At 36.7% G+C, this 25,747-nt stretch overlaps 1 protein-coding gene and 1 long non-coding RNA gene across 2 annotated transcripts in view; one reads left to right on the top strand and one right to left on the bottom strand.

Moving 5' to 3' along the window:
* LOC107572844 (RIMS-binding protein 2-like) overlaps positions 1-18,770 on the bottom strand; it is a 66,822-nt gene extending 48,052 nt beyond the window's left edge. Inside the window, 9 exon segments of the mRNA XM_016259274.1 lie at positions 913-1,818; positions 2,125-2,234; positions 3,071-3,150; positions 5,897-6,066; positions 7,994-8,204; positions 10,127-10,147; positions 11,387-11,437; positions 12,664-12,768; positions 18,693-18,770. Of these exon segments, the coding sequence (XP_016114760.1) occupies positions 913-1,818; positions 2,125-2,234; positions 3,071-3,150; positions 5,897-6,066; positions 7,994-8,204; positions 10,127-10,147; positions 11,387-11,437; positions 12,664-12,765 (1,651 nt within the window). The 5' untranslated portion in view covers positions 12,766-12,768; positions 18,693-18,770.
* On the top strand, positions 2,009-10,987 carry LOC107572845 (uncharacterized). Its single transcript, XR_001607411.1, has 3 exons — positions 2,009-2,022; positions 3,603-3,605; positions 10,889-10,987. It is a non-coding gene; the product is annotated as an uncharacterized lncRNA (long non-coding RNA).
* Positions 18,771-25,747: the final 6,977 nt, after the last annotated feature.

Genomic DNA, 25,747 nt, shown 5'->3' with positions numbered 1-25,747 from the left:
AACATCCTGGCATGGTGGTGACAATTTTTGCACAATTCTCGAGAAATATGTACTGTAAAAATCCAAGTATTTTTATTATTCATTCAGGATGAGGCTTAAAAAGAAGGTTTAGCAGTGAATGAGTGATAACTAGGGCTGACAATTTAACATGCCAATTTATTGTGATAATTTATAACAAAAAGTTTTGGGTTGGTAAGATCTTATCTCACCAAGGCTCACCATGTATTTAACCAAAAATACAGTAAATACAGTAATAATATGAAATATTATTAGAAATTAAAATAACAGGTCTATATTTTAATATGTAATTTATTTCTGTGGTGGCAACGCTGATTTTTCAGCAGCCATTTATCCATTAATCCAGTATATACTGTATATATATCAAATGGCTGCAATATAACAAAGAGTGAAAAATTTAAGAGGGTCTGAATACTTTCCGTACCCACTGTATATATATATATATACATACATACTTCTATATACCAGAAGGGCTTTACTGACGAGATGCGCATGAAAATCGCATTTGATTTTCATGTGCATCTCGTCAGTAAAGCCGCTTCTGGTGATTAGTAGTAAATCTCCAGCACGTGCTTTCAGATGGAGCGGCATTTACTACACAGAGCCTTAGATCACTGACAAGCTACACAAAATTGCGTTCACATCGACAATGAATCACCTGCGATTTTGAACGCGATTTTGTGTAGCTTGTCATTTTTTGCCCAGCCCTAATATATATATATTTATAGACTGACATGCAAAAATGCATGTCAAGCTATGGCGCAACAAAATATTATGCAATTAATCAGTTTGAATTTTGAATCGACTGACAGCCCTAGAGATAACAAGATCTCAAATCACTAAGCAATAAGAAATGAACAATGTAAAGTGTGCGTTCAGTGTTAGCTGACCCACCGGCTGGCTGTGTGCAGAACTCCACTGAGACCTCCTTCTTCTCCCTCTGCTCAAGGGGAAGCTGCCAGGGCATCTGATGGGGCCGGGCCACCACCCGTATCTTATACACTGTCATGGGCTTGAGGTTGTAGAAGTGGTATTTGTACCCTCCAGGCTTCACAACATCATACTCCACGTCGTTCAGGAAGATCATGTGGCTGTAGTTGCTGTTGCTTGGCATCCAGGTGAGCTCAGCCGATACTTGTGTGATGTTCTCCACACGAAGGTAATAGGGTGCCACAACCACATCTTTCCCCATCAGCAGTGTGCAGCGCAGCGGATCGGAGAGCCCCCGCTCCGTCATGCTCTGGATGGAGATGCGGTGCGTACAGGAGGCCAGGTTCAGCTTCTCGATCAAAGACTTGGTGCGGCCGCCGAAGGGCACGCTCATGCGTACCTCCTGATCCACCAGTACATTGTAGCCGCTGATGGATGTCCACCCGGGCAGCACCACTGGAGGCTCCCAGCTTATGATAACGCTCTTGGCCAGCTGCTTGATCAAGGTAATGCGGCGGGGGTAAGGCACAATGTCTTCTCCGATCTCATCAATGTTCACGTCCAGCGTGCCTGTGCCATTGCTGCAGGGTCCCAGAAAGTCCATGCCCAGACCCATGCTCATGCCCAAGCTGCTCACCCCACTGCTGCTGCTGGTGCCTGTCCCGGTACCCGAGCCCAGGGTGTCCAGCTTCTCTGAAAGCAGTGTGCTGAGTGTACTGACGGCACTGCTGGGCATGGAGGCGGGGCTGTGGTTGAGGTAGGACGGTTCCTTGATGCGGTCCAAAAGAGGAACTGACGGGAGCTCCTCATCCTGGACAAAGTCCACAAAGTTGGAGGGAACCAGACCCTGCTGTCCGTCCAACAACTCACCTGGAGAACAGAAAAGGGTACCTAGTGATGAATAATGGCTGCTGAAAATTCTGCTTTGCCATCAAATGATTATTATAAATAGGATATTTTAAATTACATTTTAAAATATATTCAAATAGAAAACTCTTATTTTAAATTATAATAATATTTCACAATATTACAGTTTTTACTGTGTTTTTACTTTAATCAAATAAATGCAGCCTTGTTGAGCATAAGAGACTACTTTAAAAAAAGTCCTTGACTGACAACCAAACTTTTGAATGGTAGTGTATAACTGCTCTGAAGTTGTACTGTAATGTGACATACCCTCATAGAAGCCGTCCTCATCCATGGTCCCATAAACATACAGGTACTTCCCAGTCACCAGGGGGAGCTCTGCTTCAGGATGCTCATTGGGGCCATCATAAGGGTTATAACTGCAGGGAGTACATGCTGAATTCAATTCATGAACTTCATTATTATTATTATTATTATTATTATTAAATCAAAAACCTAAAGGAGAAGTCTATACATTTTTTACATTTCAAACTAGTATTAGAACAAAATGGTGATATTACTAAGCCATTTGTGGGTTGATTTTATTTCCCTGAAAACTTAAAACACTGTAGCTCTGTGGCGGTTAAAAATCATTGCTCAAGTTTGTTCAAGCATCCTAGCCAGCCTGATATAGTGGGGTGAAACCCATTTGAAACATTATTTTTCATTATTTTTATGATACAACCTGGCCATGATAGTGGAGCAATGGAAGCCTATGGGGCAAGATGACAAGAGGAATTAAAAGCAGATGCTTACCTTACAACCTTTCCTAGTATCTTTAAATGGATATCACACAAAGTTACCTGGCTTAACAAGTTCACATGATTTTAACATAAATTGAATAGATATTTTCTGATTGCACCAAACCAGTCTTGTAAGTGTTATCATAAATGCTCTGATTATACTATCAAAAGAGTGTGAAAGTATATTTTAAAAGTTTATCTGCTGTGCTTGGTAGAGGAGTCGAAATGCTTGTCTGTGGTAATTGACAGTGTGCACAGATGTTGTTGATACACTTAACTTGTACTTAACCCAGAATATTTCTTAAAGGCAGACCCAATACAGTGACTAATACTATTCTACACCTAATCATTACAGCTAATGGCATGATATAACAAATCATTATAGCTAAGGACATGCTATAACCTATTATTACAGCAAAGTCCTATTGTAACGTACTGTAACATGTTACAACAGCTGTAGTGGATCCACTCACTTGTAGCGGGCAACACACAATCGCACTTTGCCTGTGTATCTGGACTTAGACCTGGGGGACGAGTCTTGCTCTTTGTCCATCTAAAGGAGAGAGGAAAAGTGAATAGATGAGTTAATGGTCAGCTTTACTAGCTTACAGTATTGTTGTTGTTAAGCAGCATGCTAAGCCTTGACAGCACAGGGAGTTTAATGCTTTGTTCAGACAGATTTTTTGGCGTAGCGGACTCAAATCTGTTTATTTTTTTGTAGTCTGAACAGCAACAAACCACATGAAATCCAGTGTTAACAAACCTGATCCAAACCACATTCATATGTGGTTTCAAATTTTCCAGTCTAGTCAGATCAGATTTCAGATAGCTGCTTTTCGAAATTCAGGATGTGTCTTTTGTGATGTAGATACACCAGATATTGGTGACAATTCCTGAAGCGAATCATATTTAATCAAACTGCTAAATGACACTGTGCACACTCAGACCTAAAGATCGGATTTGAAAACCAAAGCAGATTTGTGTGCAGCATGAACAACGGGTAAGAAAGTCAATGACAAATAAATGGGTTGTAAAATTGAATTGTTTTTTCAAGTTTTGATTTTTGATAAATGTTTGGGCAAAAATGGAGTTTGTAATAATTGAAAGCAAAGTCCAGTGTGCAATCAGATAATGTGGGCGATTAAGTCAATAACACCAGCAGAGCACAGTCTGAGCAGACAGATTGGACTATTCACACCTGCACACACTCTCTCTCTCACACACACACACACACACACACAGCCTGTCAATGTATACTGTAATTATTCTCATAATGGCCAAATCACTGTGGTACATGACACACTACTAGAATCTACTTTGCTCTCTTAGAATCTAGAAATATATTGGTTAGAATAGAATCTACTTTATTCTATTCTCTTCTATTCATTGACTATTTACAAACTTTTTAGTTTGATAGTCATAGTTCAGAGTCATCATGGACTCTTCACAGGCTGTGATATATTTTCAAAGTTATTAAAGGGGTCATATGATGCTATTTTAAAGATCATTATTTTGTGTATTTGGTGTAACAGAATATGTTGACATGCTTTAATGTTTAAAAAACACATTATTTTTCAAATACTGTACATTATTGTAGGTCCTCTATGCCCCGCCTCTCTCAAACACGTCATTTTCAACAAAGCCCCCTCCTTTGACAAGTGCAGTCTGCTCTGATTGGCCAGCTGACCCAGTGCATTGTGATTGGCCGAACACCACAAGCACACGTTGGAAATGTAACGCCCCTTACCATAATCGTGAGCGTCAGCTTTCAAAGTAAATATCAAGACAGTTAATAATGTCGTTAGTTTTACCATCAGTTCAAGCCCGAAAGGGCAACAGAGTCGCGTGACAGACACAGTGATGATGCAGTACACAAGCCGCAGTTAAGACAGCTGACGTGCTATGATTTCTGACAGACAGTTCACTCTCCTGTGATGTGACCCTTTTGCCCTCACACACACACACGACACGTTACTCTGCGCTGTGCAAAACTCCGCATTTGAACAGTCAATAGCAAATACTTAAACTAATAACAAATCATACTTACAGTCGCTGATTCAGACGCGTCAGATTGTCATAGCAAAGTCGGAATTTACCCTCTTTTTTTTTTAGAAATAACCTTTGTGCACAGCCAGCCTTGTACTCTTCTAGGTTAAAAAAACTGTCGTCCATAAAATGCGTTGCACAAATTTGAACATCTGGGTTGTGCTGTTCTGTTGTAAATAAATCTTAACCAATGATTCCTAATTGCATCTACTTCCGGAAGGCCAAATAAAGTGCTTTTGCTTTTGCACTGAAACACACAGCGTCTCCCTGATATGGCTGCATCAACACTACTGCTGTTCCTGAAACCACGCCTTCTTTCTTTGCGTGCACATTTGGGCGGCATTATGCTAATATTTCCACATAGTGACGTAGCTATGTGGGGGCGTGTTAGAATGAGCTGTTTTAGGTAGGCGTGGTTGACTCTTAACTTTTATAAAGAATATCTCTTTGGATTTGAGACTTTAGTCTTTGCAACTTTACAGATCTTCTTCATGCACCAAGAGCTTGTAACACTCCAAAGAGAAAGGAAAACTTGAAATCACATCATATGACCCCTTTAACATCGTAAATCTAGTACAGTTTTTAATATTTTCATTTAACATTTTTAAAAATTGAATGTACATTTATTTATAATTTATAACACTGTATGTATTATTTTACCTTTGCATTATATTTCAGAACACTGCTGTGTGGATGTTTTTAATACAACAGGTGAGGAAGTGATGGCAAATTTGACATCTTTCTCTTATCTGACCACTGTAATCAATCTAACAATGTTTTTTTCCCCTTTTGAAAAGTCATAGAAACACTATCATTGATTTTTCCTTTTGCTTTTGGAGCAAATGGGAACTCAAAAATATTTTTGTTGTAGTTTCCATTCATCCAGAAGTTTACCCAACTATGTTTCTGAGAGCCCTGGAAATGTGAAAATTAGTTTTCTTTCTTGTGTTTATTTGGAAACTGGATTATGATTGCTATTTTCTTTTTTGGCATCTATTTAGCCATCTATAGCTGCCTGTACTTGTGTCGCTTTATTGGTTGATTCTTGCATTTCATTTACATACAGAACCAAAATCTAAAGCCCATTAACACATTAACATTCTTGTGCTGGCTTGCAAACTCTGCCATTTCCTTCAGAAAATGCAATGTAATCTATTTTAAAAGATTAAACCTCAAGACTAAAATTAAACTGTAAATGGTTAACATTAAAGGTAAAATGAACTAACACTCACTGATTAGTTTGTGATACTCACAGCAGTGGAGATGACGGGCCGCACCTCTGAGAGGAAGGCTTGCCGTGGTCTGGAGGTTGTGGTGCGTGACAGGAAGGTGGGTTTGACAGACAGGAGCTCTACCTTCTCCCCCTCAGTCATCTGTAGAGGCCGAATGAGCTCTGAGATCTTACTCATCGAATCCTCATTACCTTCTCACACACACACACACACACACACACACACACACATTACTGTGTGACTGATTACTTCATTACTGTGTACAGTCTCATACCCCTATCCATCTCAACACATCAACACTGCTGTTGATCTTATCAGTCTTCAGATTTTTCAGCATTAGACATTGTTTCATATTTCCTTATGGGAAGGGTGAAGGATGAAGGATGGTAAACTAAAGGTGAGTGAATATGAAGTGAACTATAATCAATCAATACCTTACAAAGGGGTTTGGACAGAAAATATACACTACTGTTCAAAAGTTTGGGGTCAGTAAGATTTTCTTGTTTTTGAAAGAAGTCTAAGTAGGGCTGAATTTATTTGATCAAAAATACAGAACCGTAATATCGTGAAATATTATTACGATTTAAAATAATAGTTTTCTATTTTAATATATTTAAAAAAGTAATTTAATCCTGTGTTGACAAAGCTGAATTTTCAGCAGCCATTACTCCAGTCTTTAATGTCACATGATCCTTCAGCAATCATTCTAATATGCTGAACTGCTGCTCAATAAATATTTCTTATTATGATAAATTTTTGGTGGAAACTGATTTTTTCATAAATAGAAAGTTCAGACAAAACAGCATTTTTTGAAAGATTTTTTTTTTCTGATCAATTTAATGCATCCTTAGAAATGCTTAATAAAAATTATTTCTTTAAAAGGGTTTAAACTGTTTTGTATGTATTTGTCTTAACAAAATGACAAAACATATAGCATTTATTTTAAACAAATAAAGCACAAACATATTTTAAGCAGAACATTTCTTAGCTTATATATACTGTATATATATATATATATATAAATGTATATACTGTATACAAATATATTGTTATATTGTTTACAATTAAGCCAAAAAATATTTACACACTGTAAAAATTACTCCGAAAAGTGAAGTTAGTTCTGGGAACATCTAATCATTTGAATTTCTAACGCAATGACAAAAATTCCCAAAAGTTTCCAAATATTTTGAGGTTCTTGCATATTATATATCTGATATTTAGTAAATTAATTAGAATGAATAAAATAGTAAAATGTCAAATATGGATTTTCACCACCACATAATGCAATGCAGTGCAACTAAAAAATATTTAAATTTATTTATTTCCCCATGAAATCAAAATTAAAGTTTTTTGGGTGTTAGTATCAATGTGTCAGTCTTAAGGTTATCTATAAGGCAGTGTGCTCCAAAACAGTGACAAAATTCGCATTTAGAAGATATAAGCATTCAAAGCTTGCAGTTCGTCACTTCCACCAAAATGGCTCAACGATTTTTTTGACGTATTTCAGCTTCTCATCAAACTTTCTGTCCAATCAAGTGCTTTCTAGAATCCGAAGAGCCGCCCCCTACACTATAAAATAGACGCGAAGCCGCGGCTGAAATCGGTCACTTGTCCACAGAATTAGTATTTTCTGTACAGTGAATGGCACGTAGTGCACTCTATAAGGGACAGGGAACTATTCAAATAGTGTAAATATGCTTTCCATTGAGGAAAAAAAGAAGTCTGGTTTCGCGCTATCACTCTGCTCCGGTCGAGAGAAACGATAGCACGGAGCAGATCACATGCGCGAGTATCGGAGCTTTGAATTCAGAATTTGAATTTTAATTCTACACAAAATGCTATATTTTATAGCAATATGGATGAGATTGTGGCTGGTATACTCTGTCAAATGCGGTTTTACGAAGCTCAACGGCTGTGAACGGCTCTAGCCCAAGCTGTGATATAAATGAATGCTATTGGCTATTTTAAAAAGGGGCGAGGCTGCTTGATATGTCCCGCCCTGTCTTCCTGTTTCAGTTAAAATGGCGTCAACACAAAGTAACGCTGCGTGTTTCTAAGCATTTCAGGGGACCTTTAAGGAAGTGTAACACATGACCTTCTTCAGTATGCATACTGTACCTATCCCAGAGGGGGCAGTGAGGCCGTTGAGAAGCTGGGAGAGGGTGAGGGGTTTGGTGGGTGAGCCGGGCGAGTCGCCCCCTGTCAGCTGACTGCTGCTCAGGATGTCTAACTTCCCAGCCTGCAACCTGAACTTCTCCAACTCTTTTGACAGCAGGTTAAACTGCTCACTCTGTGCCCGGCATTTTTCCTCCAGTTCTCTCACTTTAGCCTGGAAAGAAAAAGAGGGAAGGAAAGAAAGAAAAAAAAGAGAAAGGCTAGGATTAAAAACATATACAGACCATTTCGGCTGGTCTGTGATAAAAGCATTGACATTTAAAACTGGTTACAGCTTTATTAACATCTAAACTTCACATTAACTAACCGATGAAAGCTAATTAATGGAGCCTACAAACTCTACCAACTGTGAATGTGGTAAGCAACCTACAATACTACAAAAAATGGCCTACATCTAAAAGGAGGTTTTTCCTACCAAAAATCGCATTGTGTTCTTAGTGCGAAGGAAACTTCTCAGCTTCAGACACCAACAGAATCAAACAAAGACAGGAGTCAATCTATGTTCAGCTGTTATTGTACATCAAATCTCTTTTTTGATCATGATGTTAGCGATGGGAAGTACTATTAAATGGAGGAGGGTACCACACATGCCAAAATAACAGTAAAAGCTGTTTATGCCTGATGATTTGACGAAACTCACATGTATATTTGTACATCAATACTATTAACCACATTAGAGGATCATGTGTGTTTGCATTTTAACAAGTCAACATACAACTGTAATTTGACCTGTTATACTAACAGTATGTCTTACGCAACATGTTTATGCACAGTTACAAGTTCGCACAAATCACTAAATATGGCTTTTTGGGCATGGAAATTAAAGGAGGGTGGTGGAAGGGAGACATGTCACGTTCTGCAATCCATCAGTTATGTTTGTTGTTGCCGATCTGATCTGCAAACGCACATATCCATGAGGTGCTAACAGGATTCAGCACAAGGCAGCACCCATGCATTGCAACACAGGAGGAGCTGAAAGGATCAGGCAGTGAATGAGAAACTTTTACCACTTAGTTAAAAGAGCGAACTGGCTTTTGCAGCACTTTCATTTGTACTTTATGAACATGCCCTCGTCTTCATTATCTAGCTTCTGTACAATCAAAAAACCTGCCTCCCAAGAGGAATGAGGGGACAACAGAATGGTTTCCAAACAAAAAAGAATAAATAAATAAAATCCACAGTTGAAGACACTTTTACTCTTGCTTTACTGAAGGTAGAGGTAACTCACAGGCAACTTTTGTCTTTGTTTTTCATTAGATAAATATCTATTTGGATGGCAACAAAGACATGCCACCACCCCAAAAAATAATATAACTGAAATAACAGTAACAAACAATTCATTGTAGAATTTAAATATGATATTTTTTATATTTAATCATTTTTTTTATTTGATATACAGGTGTATATTTTTATGCATTTATTGTTAAAAGAAGTTTAGTTTTAATTTAATTTATAGACTAATATAATTATTAATATTAGTCTATAAATTAAATAAAAACTAAATTATCCACCCAAATACTAAATATCCATTACGTTTTAATTTAATAAAATGTATATATTATTAATAATTATATTAAAACAAAAATGGTTTTCGATAATGTTCATAAATAGACAGATAGGTAGGTAGGTAGATAGTTTAATAAAATGTATATATAGCTATTAATAATTAAATAAAAAAATGTTTTTTGATAATTTTCCTGATGTTATAACATTATCAAAAAATAATACATACATAAATACATAAAATCTAAATTAAAATTAAAAAATGCAATAAAAAGCAGCTGTTTGGCTTTGAAGACAAGCAAAATGTGACCCTTAAACATTTATAAAACACATAAGCAACTTTTGTCAGGAATGTATAAAATGACTATGAAGACTGATGGTTTGTACTAAAAAGCTTCAATAATTTGATCTACGGTGATATAGATCAAAGAAATTGATCAAATGTTTACAGGTAAATCATGGATGAGCAGTACAGTAATTGACAAGACAGCTAAACGAGGTGACAGGAACTACCCCCAGTGAGTCACACGGGGAGGAGAGGGAGAACTCTGAGGAGAAGTAACTCGAAAATACCTGCATGCTGTCCAAGTGATTCTGTATATGCAAAAAAAAAAAAAAAAAAGACCAGTAACATAGTGACAAGAGATGCAAGGAACCAAACAAATCACAGTTGCACACACGAGCATTTCTACAGAGACCCAACACGAGTACAATTTCAACCCCATTTTCCCTCAATCGCCCATTAATGGCAGAAATGAATGAAAACAATAAAGTAGAATATGGTAAATAAATAATTAAATATGTATCAGAGAGATGTACATTAGTTTAAAACAATTATTAATCAAGCTGTTTAGCAAGAATATTTACACAAGATTTTTTTTTTATTTAATACATTTTTCTGATGTTTTTTTCAAATGTCATAAAATGGTGTAAGCTAAGATGTGACTCATATGGTAGCCAGCTTTTTGGCTAATATGAGAAAATATACGATGACCATAGGCGTAGCTTGTGGGGGGGCCAGGTGGGCCTGGATAATAGACTTAATGGTAATGCTTGCCTGTTGTGTGAAATAAAATGATGTTCCGCATTTTTAACAACATACACGAACTGCAGAGAAATCTGGAGACAACGAAAAACTCCAATGAAAATATTAGTGCTTAACGATTCCGGACCCGGACAATCAGATAAAGGTGATCAACAGGACGCAGCCGGTTTAGCCGCACACTACTTTTATGCCGACCATTTACATCCAAATGTTATTTAATTTTCACAGAACACAACCTTTAAATAGATTTTAGAATATAAACTGTTTATCGTCTATTCAGTAAAACTAAGTAAAAAGTGTGCGCCTCATTGCGCATTAACTAGAATCAAGCCCAACAAATGTCTGTTTTAAAAACAGTGGATGCGTAATTCACTCCTTGATTTGCTTAATAAAAGCCTCCTTTGAGATCGTTTTGACAGACATGTTTAGTGTGCATTTTAAACGTGTTTATTGCTGAGTTTAGTGTGGCAAAATAGAAGCGCAGCTGTAATTCGTGGGCAATGTATGTGGTTACCATGACAACCTCACGCACTTGCCACTGCCCTATGTGAATGGGAATATGTAGATTTACTATAGCAAAACTAAAATGTGTTTAAAAGTACGTCTGACCAAATCCACCGGTTCGGTTGGGCCCCCCCAAGCTCAAACGTCAAGCTACGCCTATGACGATAACAAATGTGGAATGTGCTATACTATCATGGTCGGCCGAGATACGATTTAAAATGCATGCTTATATGCACACTCACATACACATGCACTGACATTCATGAGTAGATATCATTACTCACCTCTAACAGATGGACGGCACCTTCATGTTCCTTCTTAGCCTCAACCTGAGCCTATAAACAACACAAAAATAATATATGACCAAGTCAGTCATTCCATACTTCATAAAAGTCACAGCCAAATATATTTCTGCATGTTCCTAGTGTATAAACATTCTATTCCCAAGTTTGGCTGAATAAGCTTTAAGCAACAAGGACTTGTGATTGGATGCAGTGCATTGTAGGGTCATTCATTGTAACTCTCAGCAGCTGTGGAAAACAGCATTCAGTTCCACATGAATAGAGGAACATCTGTTGGAGTGTCAGCCTCTGAAGTATCACAACATGAGGGAACATTTCAGAATTATGTATGGAGATTCACCTTCAGAACAACAAAACTGGGCTCTTAATGTCTTGACTTCTTCTGATGAGAGTGTGTGCCATTTCTTCTGTTTATTCTCCTCGTAATCACAGTGCTCCATTCAATAAAGACAGACAATGACTCAAATGTTTCAGAGGGTGACAATGTGCATGCATTCTGGAGAATATGTCAGATTTGATCACCTGCTCTGCCATTTCATTAGAGAGTAATTTACTCTGAGTGGTGAGACAGCGGCATTTTTCTCTTCATTCAGATGAGAAATGAGAGGAATATTTCAGAGTTATCTAAAATTGCTGAAACACTTTTTCATTAAACATCTCTCTTCATTAAGAGCACTCTGAACAGCTGGATTTTATTATTGGGTGTTTCTACAATTTTAAGCTTTTTTTTGTCATAGGGGTTGATTTTTTTTTAATTAAAACGTATTTCATCATTTATTATATGAAACTCACATTAAAATGATCTTGGACACTTTTTACTATGCCTTCATCAATAATCTCTTCAATACACCTTATATGTAAATATTTTATTGTTCTAAAGTTAGACTTTCTATCTTAAATTATGAAAACCCATCATTAAAAATAATTACATTTTTAAAATATAATTTAAACAAAGAGTGTAATTTGAATACTTATGTGATTTATATATTTTTTTATTAAACTGTCACACACAACCAACAATTTTGGCCCTAATACAGTTTTGTCAAATGATGCAAAAAGTTGGAAAATATTATTTATTTTGTATTTATTTAGGATACATATAATGCTATGAAATCAGCTATGAAGCTATGAAATCAGCCTTAGCAAAAGCCTTGTTTAAACCGATACCAGAAGCTTAAGCATGATGCACGGTCTTCTACACTCTGGCCTGTGCATGAGCTCCAAAGGATTTGGTGTGGTTGGAAACCCTGATCTCTCACCTTCTGCAGAAGGTCAATCTCCTGCTGCTTGGCACTGAGGACAGCCAAGGCTTGTTCATGCTCTAATTCTAGCTGCTGCCTCCTCTCTGCAGCCTCTCGCATATGCTGGGAAAGAGAGAAGACAGAGCAGGAGGTGAGAGGAAACTCAGCGAAGGATGAACACAGACAGAATGAGAGCAACCATCAATCATTATTAAAGGGATAGTTAATCCCCAAAAAGAAAACTCAGTTGTCATTTACTCACCCTCATTATGACTTTCTAGAGAGGAGCACAAAAGGAGATATTAAGAAGAATGTCCAAGCTGCTTTTTTCCATGCAATTAAAGCGGATGGGGATCAGGGACAGCTACGGTAATCACTGATTTCATAGTAAAACAGCAGCTTGGACATGATGTTAGATAACTACTTTTGTGTTGTACGCAATAATGTCACAGTATGGGTTTGGAACAGCATAAAAGCAAAGCTTTTTAGGTCACACAAACACTTTTAGCTGCTGTTAAAACTCAACAAAGGAGTCCCTGCACTGATCTATAGACCCTCTTTTTATATCAGCTTATAAAAGTTCAGTCTCCAGGAGCACCAGAGACAAAAATCCCTTCTAATCCATGAGTATCTGATGTAAGATTTATTTTTACCTGAGCATATCAACTCAGAATTAGGGGTCGTTCACACTGAACGCAATCAAAGACTATAGAATATCCAAGACGTGTCACTCACAGCATTTTGAATGGGGAAAAATCCAATGCTCAATATGCCCTCTCTATTGAACGAAGCACCGCCTACTGAGTAAAAGAGCCAATCGCTAATCGGTAAAGTCAGTGCGTTACTGCAGCTGCCCGAGAGGCATGCCCGAGAGGCGTTTCAAAGATGGCCACCGAGAGACATGACTTGCCTTAAAGGGACTTTGACGCAATCCACTGCACTGCTTTTTCATTGTTTTAATATCTTAACACGCATTGCGCTTATGTCCCAAGTCTTTTGCTTTGTCCCGCAAATGACACAGCCTTCACAAGGTGCTCGAGTTAAAAGTAGTTAAACTGTTTAAAATGTGTCTAGATGCTGCACTTTTTAAATTCATTGTAGGGCTGCACAATAAATCGCATGTGATATCTTGTCAGAAAGCCGGTTCTGTAATCAGCGGTAAATCTCCATCACGTGCGTGCTTTCACATTGAGCAGCGTGTATTTGCATCGTTTGTATATGTTTTAGGCAATATAAAAATCCTGGCCAGGACGTGTCCCATATGAACGGCGCATATGGCCACCCTAATCCTAGGTGTACGTGACTTTCTTCTTTCAGACGAATACAATCTGAGTTATATAAAAAATGTCCTGGCTTCGAAGCTTTATAATGTCCTGGCTTCCAAGCTTTATAATGGCAGTGAATGGTGGTCGAGATTTTGAAGCAAAATAAGCCCTATTCAGACAGTAATTGTTTCTCAGGGAGTCGTAAGATATTTTCACCATTTACATTCACCATCCAACTACCTGCGTAAAAATCCCCTGTCTAATTTCCTACTGTTTTTTTTTGACAAACACCAAGGTCATGTGGTGATTTAATTACCGTCTGAATCCTCATGTTTGAGTTTACAAAAATAAATCAATAGCTTACGCTTCGTCTACATCCTACGTCATCTGCTGGAACGCCACTCTCTCGTGTACGCACATATGACAGTTAGTAGAAGCTAGAGATTTCGGTTTATGTAGTTACAAATATATTTTTCTGACACAAATGCATCTATTCACTTCAGACGGCCTTTATTAACCCCCTGGAGCTGTGTGGAGCACTTTTTATGATAGATGGATGTACTTTATTGGTCTTCAAAATCTCAACACCCACTCACTGCCATTATAAGGCTTGGAAGAGCCAGGACATTTTTTAATATAACTCCGATTGTATTAGTCTGAAAGAAGAAAGTCATAAACACCTAGGATGGCTTGGGGTAATTTTCATTTTTGAGGGAACTATCCCTTTAATACCTTCAGAATATGGACACTTATTTGTCGTCTTCTACTGAGCTTAAATGTTATTTTTAAGGAAAAGTACATCCAAAAATTTTTCTATAAAGTCAATCAAAACCCATATGTTAATTCTTTAAAGGATTTTCAGTGAATTTAACTGAGTCAGGGTAGCACCATATTTAATTTTTAAAAGGAATCAAATTGAGGCTGTAAAGGATTGGACAGTGCATTAAATGGATTGGTATTTAACAAAATACTGATTGTGCAGCTGACAAAAAGTCTTTCAGAAAAAAAAAACCTTGCTTTAGACAAAAACTCCATAGAACAGTTTTTTAAGTTGTGGATGTGGCCTAATGGTTAGACAGTCGGACTTAATAGTTAGAGAGACGGACTTGTAACCCAAAGGTCGCGGGTTTGAGTCTTGGCACCTGCAGAGATACTAGGTGGGGAGAGTGAATGCCCAGCGCTCTCGTCCACCCTCAATACCCACAACTGAGGTGCCCTTGAGCAAGGCACCGAATCCCCAACTGCTCCCCGAGTGCCACAGCAAAAATGGCTGCCCACTGCTCCCGGTGTGTGTGTTTGTTCACTACTCACTGCTGTGTGTGTGCACTTGGATGGGATAAAAGCAGAGCACAAATTCACAGTATGGGACACCATATTTGGCCACACGTCACGTTCACTTTCACTTAAAGTTGAGTTGTGAAAATGATGTGATTTAGGACCTTTATACATTATTTATACAGCCATAGTAAAGAATGTAAGTCTTTCTCTCACAGCCTTGTGTTAAAATTAATAAGGCATCTAACCTGACTAAGCGCTATAACAACTAAATTTCAATCTGTTCACCAAACAAAGCTATAGTACAAGTTTAGAAGACTTGAAATAGACACAGTCACAACAAACTGTTGTTGCATGGTTTTGAGCTGCACTTCACAGCATATGGTTTTGAAATGACATGAAGGTGAGTAAATAATTATAGAATCCTCATTTTTGGGTGAACTATCCCTTTAAGCACGGAAAACAACAGCAAAATGTTGTTGTAAATCAGGTTTATGTAATTTGCTTCACCCCTTCAGATAAAGCAAAAACAGAAGTGAAGCATCATGTCAATCAGCCAGACTAAGCACAGCCATGGAGCTTCACATGATCAATAAAGGGCTCAAGGGTCATGGCTCTGTACATGAAAGGGTGTGTGCAAACAACACAGCATGTTCAATCAGCACCATTACTGCCCAACAACATCCCTAGAAGCTCTTCTGACCTGTTAAAAGTACACAGTGACAAAACCTAGCAATTTTCTTTCCATTTGTGACAGGTGAGGTTACAGGGGATAAAGGGTAAAGGAAGGATTTTCCATGCTGCAATGAAAGAGGAGTGCAGGGAAGTGGAAGGTTAGAATAATCTAACCTTCAGAGGACAAATAAACTGTACTGTGTGTGAAATGTGTTACAGTTATCTGACCATCAATTGCGAGTGAAAATCTCTATGCCTACTAACAATGGGACAAATTATCTAATAATAATCAAAAGTGCCTGACTTTTATGCCTCAATGGATTATCAGTACTTATTTATCACTGCTGATTTATTCAAGTACTTATTTATTGAAAAGAGTAATCATTTTAACATATATAAATATTTTGTCAATTTATTTATTTACTCACTCATTCATTCATTCATTTGTATTTCATTACACCAAATACACAAAATAATGTTCTTTTTAGCAGCATCATATGACCCCTTTAATGTATTTTTATTTATTATTTTCATTTTCATTTTTGACGAACAGCTGTGTTATAAAACTTTTTTTTTAATGAAGATGCCTCAATATTATGTTTTAAGTTAAATATTTAATGGATAATGTTCAGTCGTCCAGTCATAATTGCAAAATAAACTCCTTCAAGAGCTCTTAAGGAAATATTACCACTCCGCTCCAACTCCGCTCCGCTCACATGCTCTGTTCAAGATCATATAATGATAACAATGTTGCAGTTTATTTTGCAATAACGAGGCATCTGTATAAAAACTAGACAATATAACTACAGAATAAAAATGTATAATCTAAACCATTAAAATATTGTGATAAATATTGTGATAGTACTAGATTACTTTAAAAAAAATCAAGACTGATAGTTTCAACATATTTCACACTTTGTACATTCAGCAAAACTGTCACCTCATAACTGAAAAAAAAAATCAAAATATTTTTAAGAATATTAACAGCATGTATATCTCACATTCAAAAGAAGAGCTGGGTTAGTCTCTTTTGTGAGGGGAGGGTGTAATTGTGCATAACTGTTGTGTCATGCACAAATGCATTCCACAGTGCCTCAGCCGGCCGACCATTCAGATCACATACAGCATCCAGATCAGCTGTTAGTACACAGTCAAAAGGTCCACATTCAGTTAGTGCTGACTTCTGTAAAGTCTTTAGAGATACCTGATGAATGAAAAATATAGAGGGAGGCAGGGAGTGGGGAGGGGCAGGAGAGTGTTAGACGTTAGGGGAGGGGTAGGGCGCTCCAGGACTCCTAGTCGATCACAGATCCACACTTTGAGGGCGTACGACAGCTCTAAAACCATAAAAGAGTAAGAGGGAAGTAAAAGAGGTGAAAAAATAGATGAAAGTGGAGGTCATGATCTAAATCGACCTTAAACATGGCCAGCCAGGTTTCCTGAAACATATGTCATGAACTTGGACACTGAGAGAGTTCACACTAAGAAAAAGGACTATAACTTTTTCACTCGCCACCACACAGCTTGACTTAGTCAACATATATGAAGGCTAATCAGGTAACCAGTCAAGAAAATGTAGATCGTAATTTTTATTTCTTACTCCAAATTGATGAAAAAAATAACATTTTGATTTTAGGTTGGAATGCCTTGATAAGGTGAATTTCAAACACATAACATATCACCCAGGAATAAAAAAAAATATATATATATATATATATTACACTTCAGTGCCAGGCGCGAGTCAAGCGAGCGCGGAAACGGTACTGTTCGCGCAGCGCGTGCTCTTCAATTGCACGCACAAAGGTGCCGGCGCGCTCTGTAGCCTGTATCCTTTTCATATCAACGTGTGAAATAAACTACATGCATGCTGTCATGTTCAGTTAAGTCATGAAGTGACCAAAAAGGCGATTAAAGCTACCTTAAAACTGTGCATGCATGTAATATATTTTCTATGAGTCACATTTAAGAACATGTCTCTGAAATGGTTTTCAAAACTGTCCTGGAGCAGCCCAGCACTGTCTCACTCAACTAACACACCCGATTCAACTCGTCAGCTCATTAATAGAGACTTTTGAAGTGGGTCGGAAAAGGTAAAAAGAGTTGGGTTTATAATGGGTTTATGTGAAGATTGTTTTAAGTTTACTTAAATTAGAAGTATTTTTTTTGTAGTATTGGTATCAGTGATACTGGCCTTCAGTCATAAAAAAGATACCATTAAACAAATATTATAAAATATACGGTCTTTATGTTGTTTGTACATTCATTTGAAGATTGAATGTGAAATTATTGCAATACAAAAGTATATTAAAAAACTTAATATTAGGTAGGATTCATTTCAGAAAAATGCGATTAATTTGTTTTTTTTTTATCGGTTGACAGCACTAATATATATATATATATATAAAATTATATTTATATATATTATTATATTTTCCATAATGAAAATGAAGCCTATTTTATGGCCATTAAGAGTTTTTATATTGTGACATTATTTTTATGACAATTATGCACAGACAAAATTCTTATTAATATAATGTGAAAAAAGGTCATTTTCAATACTGTAATTATTTAGTTGTATTATTTAGGAAATATTGATATATCACTATAGATTAGATAGATAGATAGATAGACAGACATTAGATAGATATTTTTAATAATACAATGTTTTCTTAACGTAATACTTTATTTGATAGTCATGAAAATAATCTTACAATGCAAATGTAAAGCATTGTAGAAAAAAATGTCCAAACACAGGCTTCATTTTCTTTTTCCATAACTTATATTTTTCCTTCGATTATGTGATTTACACTGACGCGTCCGGCGGGTTCTCACCTTCAGCACCTGCTCTAGGTTCTCCAGTTTGCCTTGGAGCTCAGTCCTCTCCAACAGAGCACAATCTCTCTCCACTGTCACAGTGTACAGAGCCTCCTGCAGCTGTTCATACTCACTTTTCACCTGATAAAGAGAGAGAGAGAGCGACAGAGATGAATCAAAAACGCCTTCAGTCTTACACAGTTTGCCCTCTGACCTCTATTAGAACGGTAAAAGGTCATTCTATTCTGCCAAAAAAAATTTTTTTTTAGGTTTTTAGATTACAAAAACACATGGCCTAATGGTTTGTGGACATGTTTGACACACTGGTACTCATGCAAATGACACATTTCTAGGTCCCATTCGCCAATCATTCCCTGTTCTCGGTCTCTTTAGGCCACATTTATTAAAAAATTAAGTATGATTTTATTTCATTAATGTCACAAGGATAAAACAAAACAAGTTTACTTAATTTACTTCATACCAACTATTAAAGGGATAGTTCACCCAAAAATGAAAATGTGATGTTTATCTGCTTACCCCCAGGGCATCCAAGAAGTAAGCGACTTTGTTTCTTCAGTAGAACACAAACGAAGAATTTTAACTCAAACTGTTGCAGTCTGTCAGTCATATAATGGAAGTGAATGGGAATCACGGCTTTTAGAGTAAAAAAAACATACACAAACAAACCAAATTAAACCCTGCGGCTCGTGACGATGCATTGATGTGTAAAGACACAAAGCGATCGGTCTGTGCAAGAAACTGAACAGTTTTTATATTGTTTTTACCTCTGATTCACCGCAATGTCCGAACTATCTGTCCTGAGCGCGTTCTTCTCAACAGCCGGCGCATGAGGCGTCTTCTTCTTCTTCTTCTTGCTTTACGGCGGCTCGCAGACTTATAAGTGCATTGCCGCCACCTATCTCTCAAATGGACCATTGACACTCTATCTACAATCTCAATTAGGAGTGTCAATGGTCCAGCTGTTGAGAAGAACGCGCTCAGGATGCGCTCAGGACAGACAGTTCGGACATTGCGGTAAAAATCAGAGGTAAAAAACGATATAAATACTGTTCAGTTTCTTGCACAGACCAATCGTTTTGTGTCTTTACACCTCAATGTATGGTCACTAGCCGCAGGGTTTAATTTGGTTTTGTTTGTGTATGTTTTTTTGACTCTCAAAGCCGTGATTCCCATCCACTTACATTATATGGCTGACAGACTGCAACGGTTTGAGTTAAAAATCTCTGTTTGTGTTCTACTGAAGAAACAAAGTCACCTACATCTTGGATGGCCTGGGGGTAAGCAGATAAACATAAAAGTTTCATTTTTGGGTGAACTATCCCTTTAAGGTGAGCGTTTAAACCAGTAGTTATGAGTGTCAAACTTTCTGTGGTGGTTGTCTTTGGTTCTGTAGTAGTGTAGAGGAAAATCATGTATGAATAAGACCATCTGGACCCATGTGGCCACAAGGCTAATAGGTGAAGCTTTTGAACACAGTTCACAACATCCAGCATGCTTTCATAAACAGCAGGGTCTGAGAGGGCAGCTCTAGAGGCTCCAGGCACCTCCAGGCACATCTGCTCCACTGTTACCTCAGAATATATAAGAGGTTTCTTCAAAGGATTCAATTATGCCACTAAATACCCTGCTCAATTGAAAATGACATACTCTGTTTGTCATTATCCACTGATATGCGTAATATGGAGTATGTGTAGTCAGCACTGAGCTTTGGGGTGAGAGTCGTGTTTTTAGAGAGTGAGAGCAGAGGGGTTGATGTCCTGTATCGATCGTAGCGTCAGTCATGATAAAAAGCTGAGCTGTTAGAGACAGAGGCAGTACTCACACTCCACGTCTGTCCAGTCTGACACTCATCTCTTATCTGCAACCTGACCTGAACACCCACTGCAACAGCAATTACAGCTGAACACGCTTGTTCTAGAGGAAATATGTTTGAACAATTACACTTGTATTGTTGATTCTTATGACATTCAAGCAGCATGTTGTTGGACAGTGATGATGGTGGTGGTGTGCAAATGACCTTCATGAACAAATTAAAGAGAGCATGATGTCAAGGTTAGGCCATACTTCGTTTTTTAGTTTTTTTTACTGAAACATATTATGATGGTGGAATGCAAAATCATTTTTTTTAATAATCGTTTAATATGAAAATTTTACAACTTTTCTCACCTTTGAAAACAACTACTTCTGGCATAACCAAGGTCTTATATTATATATATAAAAAAAATATATATTAACCAATAATGTAAAAATGTATAATTTCACGATTCAACTATATCTGATCAAGCTCCTGCTTTGTTATTTTCAGTTTACATTTGCTTTATTTGTTTAAGGCATTGTGCACCCTGTTTATAAGGCAGTCTAAATCACATTGCCAACATTTGCATACTTTAGGGGGAATATTCATTCTAAAATGCAAGAAAAATCTACAGAGACACAGATTAAGCCTAGTCCTAAATGAAAAAGGATTTTTAATGGAGAAAACCAATTTATTCAGTAAATCAGTACGACGCATGGCCTTATGTGCACTTAGGAATTAGAATGTTATTTTAGTATCATTGAGATATAGTTTTTATTAATATTTTAAAGTAGTTTTTATTTTTATTTACATTTTTATATTTTGTGTTTTCACTTTAATTAAAGTTTTAATATTTTTGATATTTGTATTAGTTTTTAAAAAAATGTCTATATAGTTTTTTTTGTTTTTTTCATAAATAAAATAAAATAAAATAAAATACATTTAACTGTAATGTCTTAAATCAGTGGTCTTTACCAGGGGAATAATTAATTACTATTTGATCACAATTTTTTTGAAACACAAAACTGTAGTTACATTAAAAAAACACAACAGTAATATTACCAAAGAAGAAGTTATAATCAAGGTTTCTTTTCATAAAAGGGTTAAAAAAAATTTCACAACATATTTTGTGATATACAAAGTTTCAAACATTGTCTGAAATAGTACAAGCTATAATAGGTAGGTATTAAAAAGTAGTAAGAGCATTTTCTTTTTTAAATAAAAGAGTCCGCAGTATGCAGTTAAGTGCTAATGGAAGAGATGAGTTTTCAACTGTTTCTGGAATATTGTCAGGGACTCGGCTGTCCGGACAAGGTTAGGAAGATCATTCCATTAGCAAGGAACAAATTTTAATGGCTTTTCAGTGTAAGCTTCATACCAAGATATGTCATTAATACAAGTACGCATGTTATTATAGGCCAGGTGTGAAATAAAACCGTTAATTCTCTGGCAACCTCTCTGCATACCAAAGGGTTTTTGTTCTAAAAAACATTGAAGACACTGATCTTTAATGGTCCTCCTCTGCTATCCAGTGATGCTGAGCCACAAACTGGATAGACACAAGTTGTGTAGATGGAACAGCTGCCATCTTAATGACTACCATTCTGAGCGCTGGGACAGAGCTGTAGATTCAATGATGTCTCACTCTGTAACAGCTATTTGAGATGGTGCGGGGAGTGGGGGTAAACTCACAAAATAAGTGATGCATGAAGGACAGTTCTTTTCAAGCAAAAGCAGGCTCACATGACTCAGAGACGTCACACCATTACTGTTCTCAGTTTAGCATTGTATACTGTAAGGAGCTGTTAGTGCTATAGTCCCAATATAAAGCCTGATTGAAACTCTGCAGGCTGTACATACACTACACTATTTTTTATTTTATACCTCCTTAAACAATATCAAAATGAAGTTTAATTAAAAAAAATGTATTTGATTAGAAGATGTATATTAAAGTCACTGTATGTATGAACTGCAATTTTAATGTATTTTAAATTAATAGATAGGAGAGAACAATTTTGCCTCCCTGCTTCCACTATTCTGGGAAGGTTTTCCACTAGATGTTGAAACACAGCTGTGGGGATTTACTGTCATTTCCTCCCAAGTTGTACTTCTGTATGCGTTTCTTTCTTCTGTTGAACACCAATGATGATATTCTGAAGAATTTTGGTAACCAAACAGTAGATGGTAGCCATTTACTTCCATTGTATTTTTTTCCATTCTATGGAAGTCAATGGCTACCATCAACTGTTTGCTTACCAACATTCTTCAAAATATCTTCCTTTGAGCTCAACAGAAAAAAGAAACTCATACAGGTTTGAAACAACTTGAGGGTGAGTAAATGATGACAGAATTTCATTTTGGGTAAAATATCCCTTTAAGCAAGACAAATGCATACAGTATACTACTAGAACTCATAAACCATAAACTATGGGAAGCGTTATACTGTATTCCTTCTAAATAAATACACTTATAGACTTTCTGATGAATTTGAATTACTGGGGTTCCTTTATTTATGCTGTCTTTTCTTTCCCTCGCCTTTCCCTTCTTCTGTATTGCTATCGTCCTCATAGGTACTGCATTCATAAACGACTAATGAGGGAGTAGGGATCCTGTTTTGCAACAGCGTTTGACAACACACCTACTCGGACGTTTCGGACGTGGCCTACATTCGAACAGCTCAGCAGGAGGACACTGCTCTGCCAGGATGGGATGCCAAGATGTGCTTCCAACTAAACACTGACACAGACATGACTAAAAGATTAACTATAAGCAGGCTACAGGGGTGCTGATGCTAGCAGGCATAAATCTGAGATAACAGATCACACTTGCAGGTGTGAGACAGAACTAGGGGAGATTAGAAAAATGCACATCGAAGGAAGACCAAAGTAGACGATTATAGTTCACAGGTGCAGCATCAGAAGACATAAGCAATGGAGCCCAATGCATACGTGCTGTTGTATTATATGATTTGCTGTTTTATATTTGAATATATTTGCTAATTTATTCCTGTGATGCAAAGCTGAATTTTCAGCATCATTACTCCAGTCTTCAGTGTCACATGGTCCTTCAGAAATCATGCTAATATTCTGATTTCCTGCTCAGAAAACATTTATTATCAATGTTGAAAATAGTGTTGCTGCTTAATATTTTTGTGGAAACCACGATACACTTCCATTCAAAAGTTTGGACTAAAATAAAATGTAAAAAAAAAAAAGAGTGCATTCATACTTTATAAAGTTATACAATTCTTCCATTTAAAATAAATGTCTTTCTTTTACATTTTTTTTTCATCAAAGAACAATGAAAAAAGTATCGCGATTTCCACAAAAAAAAAGTAATAATAATAATAACCAGTGTTAATGACTAAGTATCAATAATAAATGATAATAATAAATAACTGAACCCCCCAAAAATTTATGAGCAAAACATTTTATATTTACAGATCAGTTCTTAACCAGCACTGGAGCATATTAACGAGATGATAATGACATTTATGGCACAGGTGTTTTTGGTTCAGAAACTGCAGTTTTTGGTAACAAGAACATAAGTGATATGTTGCGCTGTTTATGTGAGCAATACATGTCTCTTTGATGGCAGCTATGGTCCATCAGTGCTGTGACAAACCAGCACTTGTAAACATGCTGCTGCTCAAGCATGAATACAATCATGTTTTTTAAATAAAATTCAGCTGTTACAAGAATGTAATATCTGCCAGTTCCAGAGAGCAGCACGTCTTCATATCCACTCTTCAGATATGACAGACCCTCGAAGAAAAGTCTTCAATAGTTATGTTGTGTTACACACAAAAATGCATGCCACAAACTGACTTTCAATGTCTTGCTCAACAATGTTTCTTGACGCTGTCATAATCCGCTCCTTCAGGAAATTGCTTTTCCATGGCTACACACACAAGACCCTTATCTTAAGATCAACATCACAAGCGATATCAACTTCACTATCCAGGAAATTACATTTTTACCCCTTAAGGACCAACACACAGACACATAGACTATACAGAGTAGACACATACAAATGGTGGATTAGAAAACCCCCAAAATATAGTAATACCGAGAGATAAAAAGAAGCAGAAATGTGCCCTCTGACTCAGGAAAGCTCCAGTGTTTTCTGGCATTCTATTATAAACCAAAACATGAACACTGTGTATCTGAATACTGCACTATTCTAGATGAAAAACTGCTGAAGGACTCGAAACTGGGTTATTATTGTTACCTAAAACTAAAACATTTTCGTTATTAGAAACAAAATGTTTAACAAAAAAGTAAACTTATTTTATTTCTTGCAATTGCCAAAGCAACATTTCTCATTTTTGGTTGAGATTTTCTTAAAAGTACTAAAGTAATTAAAACTCAACTCAATAACTTAAAATCATAATGTAAAAAAAAAACTCATGAAAATGACAAAACATACAACAAAATTAATAAAAATGTAACTGAAATAAAGTGAAAAGATAAAGTATAAAAATAAAATGTATTTCAAAATACTAACAAAAATTACAGTAGTGCATCAATGTACAGTACATCAAATTTAAACTTAATATTACTCAATAAAATGCAGATACATTATCTGAGAAGGTACAATATGGCTGCTCATACCACTACAGATCCATTCTAAACGCATGGAAAGAGACATCTGTAAAGGATTAACTTGTCTGCATACAGGATTCAAGAAGGAGCACAGCTCATCTCAGCTCAGTCACTATTCATGGTATTTAAGATCTTAAATCATGTTGTGCTTTAGCACAGACTCTTTGCCTGTTAAAAGTCATAGATTAAAGTAGTATCTGCAAAACCTTCTTATTGCTAACAGGTACTCAGGATCCACAATGAGCTTATGGCCAATGGAGAGTGAACTCAGATAATTTACTGGCTACAAATTATTATTGCAGGCCAAAAAAGTGTACTTTGCTTTTTTTCTTTGGACAGAAAAAAAAACTACATTAACACTGCCATTACCATTCAAAAGTCTTTGTGTAGCCAGTCCTTCAAACTGACGGCAGAAGGTCTGGGAACCATGGCCGCTTTGAATGGTCAAGGACCACTCAAGAGGCCATATGACTCATGTTTTGTTTTGTGCCACATCATGTTTAGGGGTAATGGAAAAAAACGGTGTGTATTTTAAAGAGTCTATGCCATGAACTTTACATATTTCACATGCTTTTGAAAACCTAGCATTTAGTTGATCCTGATGAATGCTCTTTGTTACAGTTGTAAACACAACGGCTTTCTTCTTCCATGAG

This window comes from Sinocyclocheilus grahami, unplaced genomic scaffold (assembly GCF_001515645.1).
Source record: "Sinocyclocheilus grahami isolate Dianchi unplaced genomic scaffold, SAMN03320097.WGS_v1.1 scaffold1820.1, whole genome shotgun sequence".
Classification (NCBI taxonomy): domain Eukaryota; kingdom Metazoa; phylum Chordata; class Actinopteri; order Cypriniformes; family Cyprinidae; genus Sinocyclocheilus; species Sinocyclocheilus grahami.
Note: the sequence above shows the minus strand (reverse complement) of the source record. Positions and strands in the feature narration are given on the sequence as shown.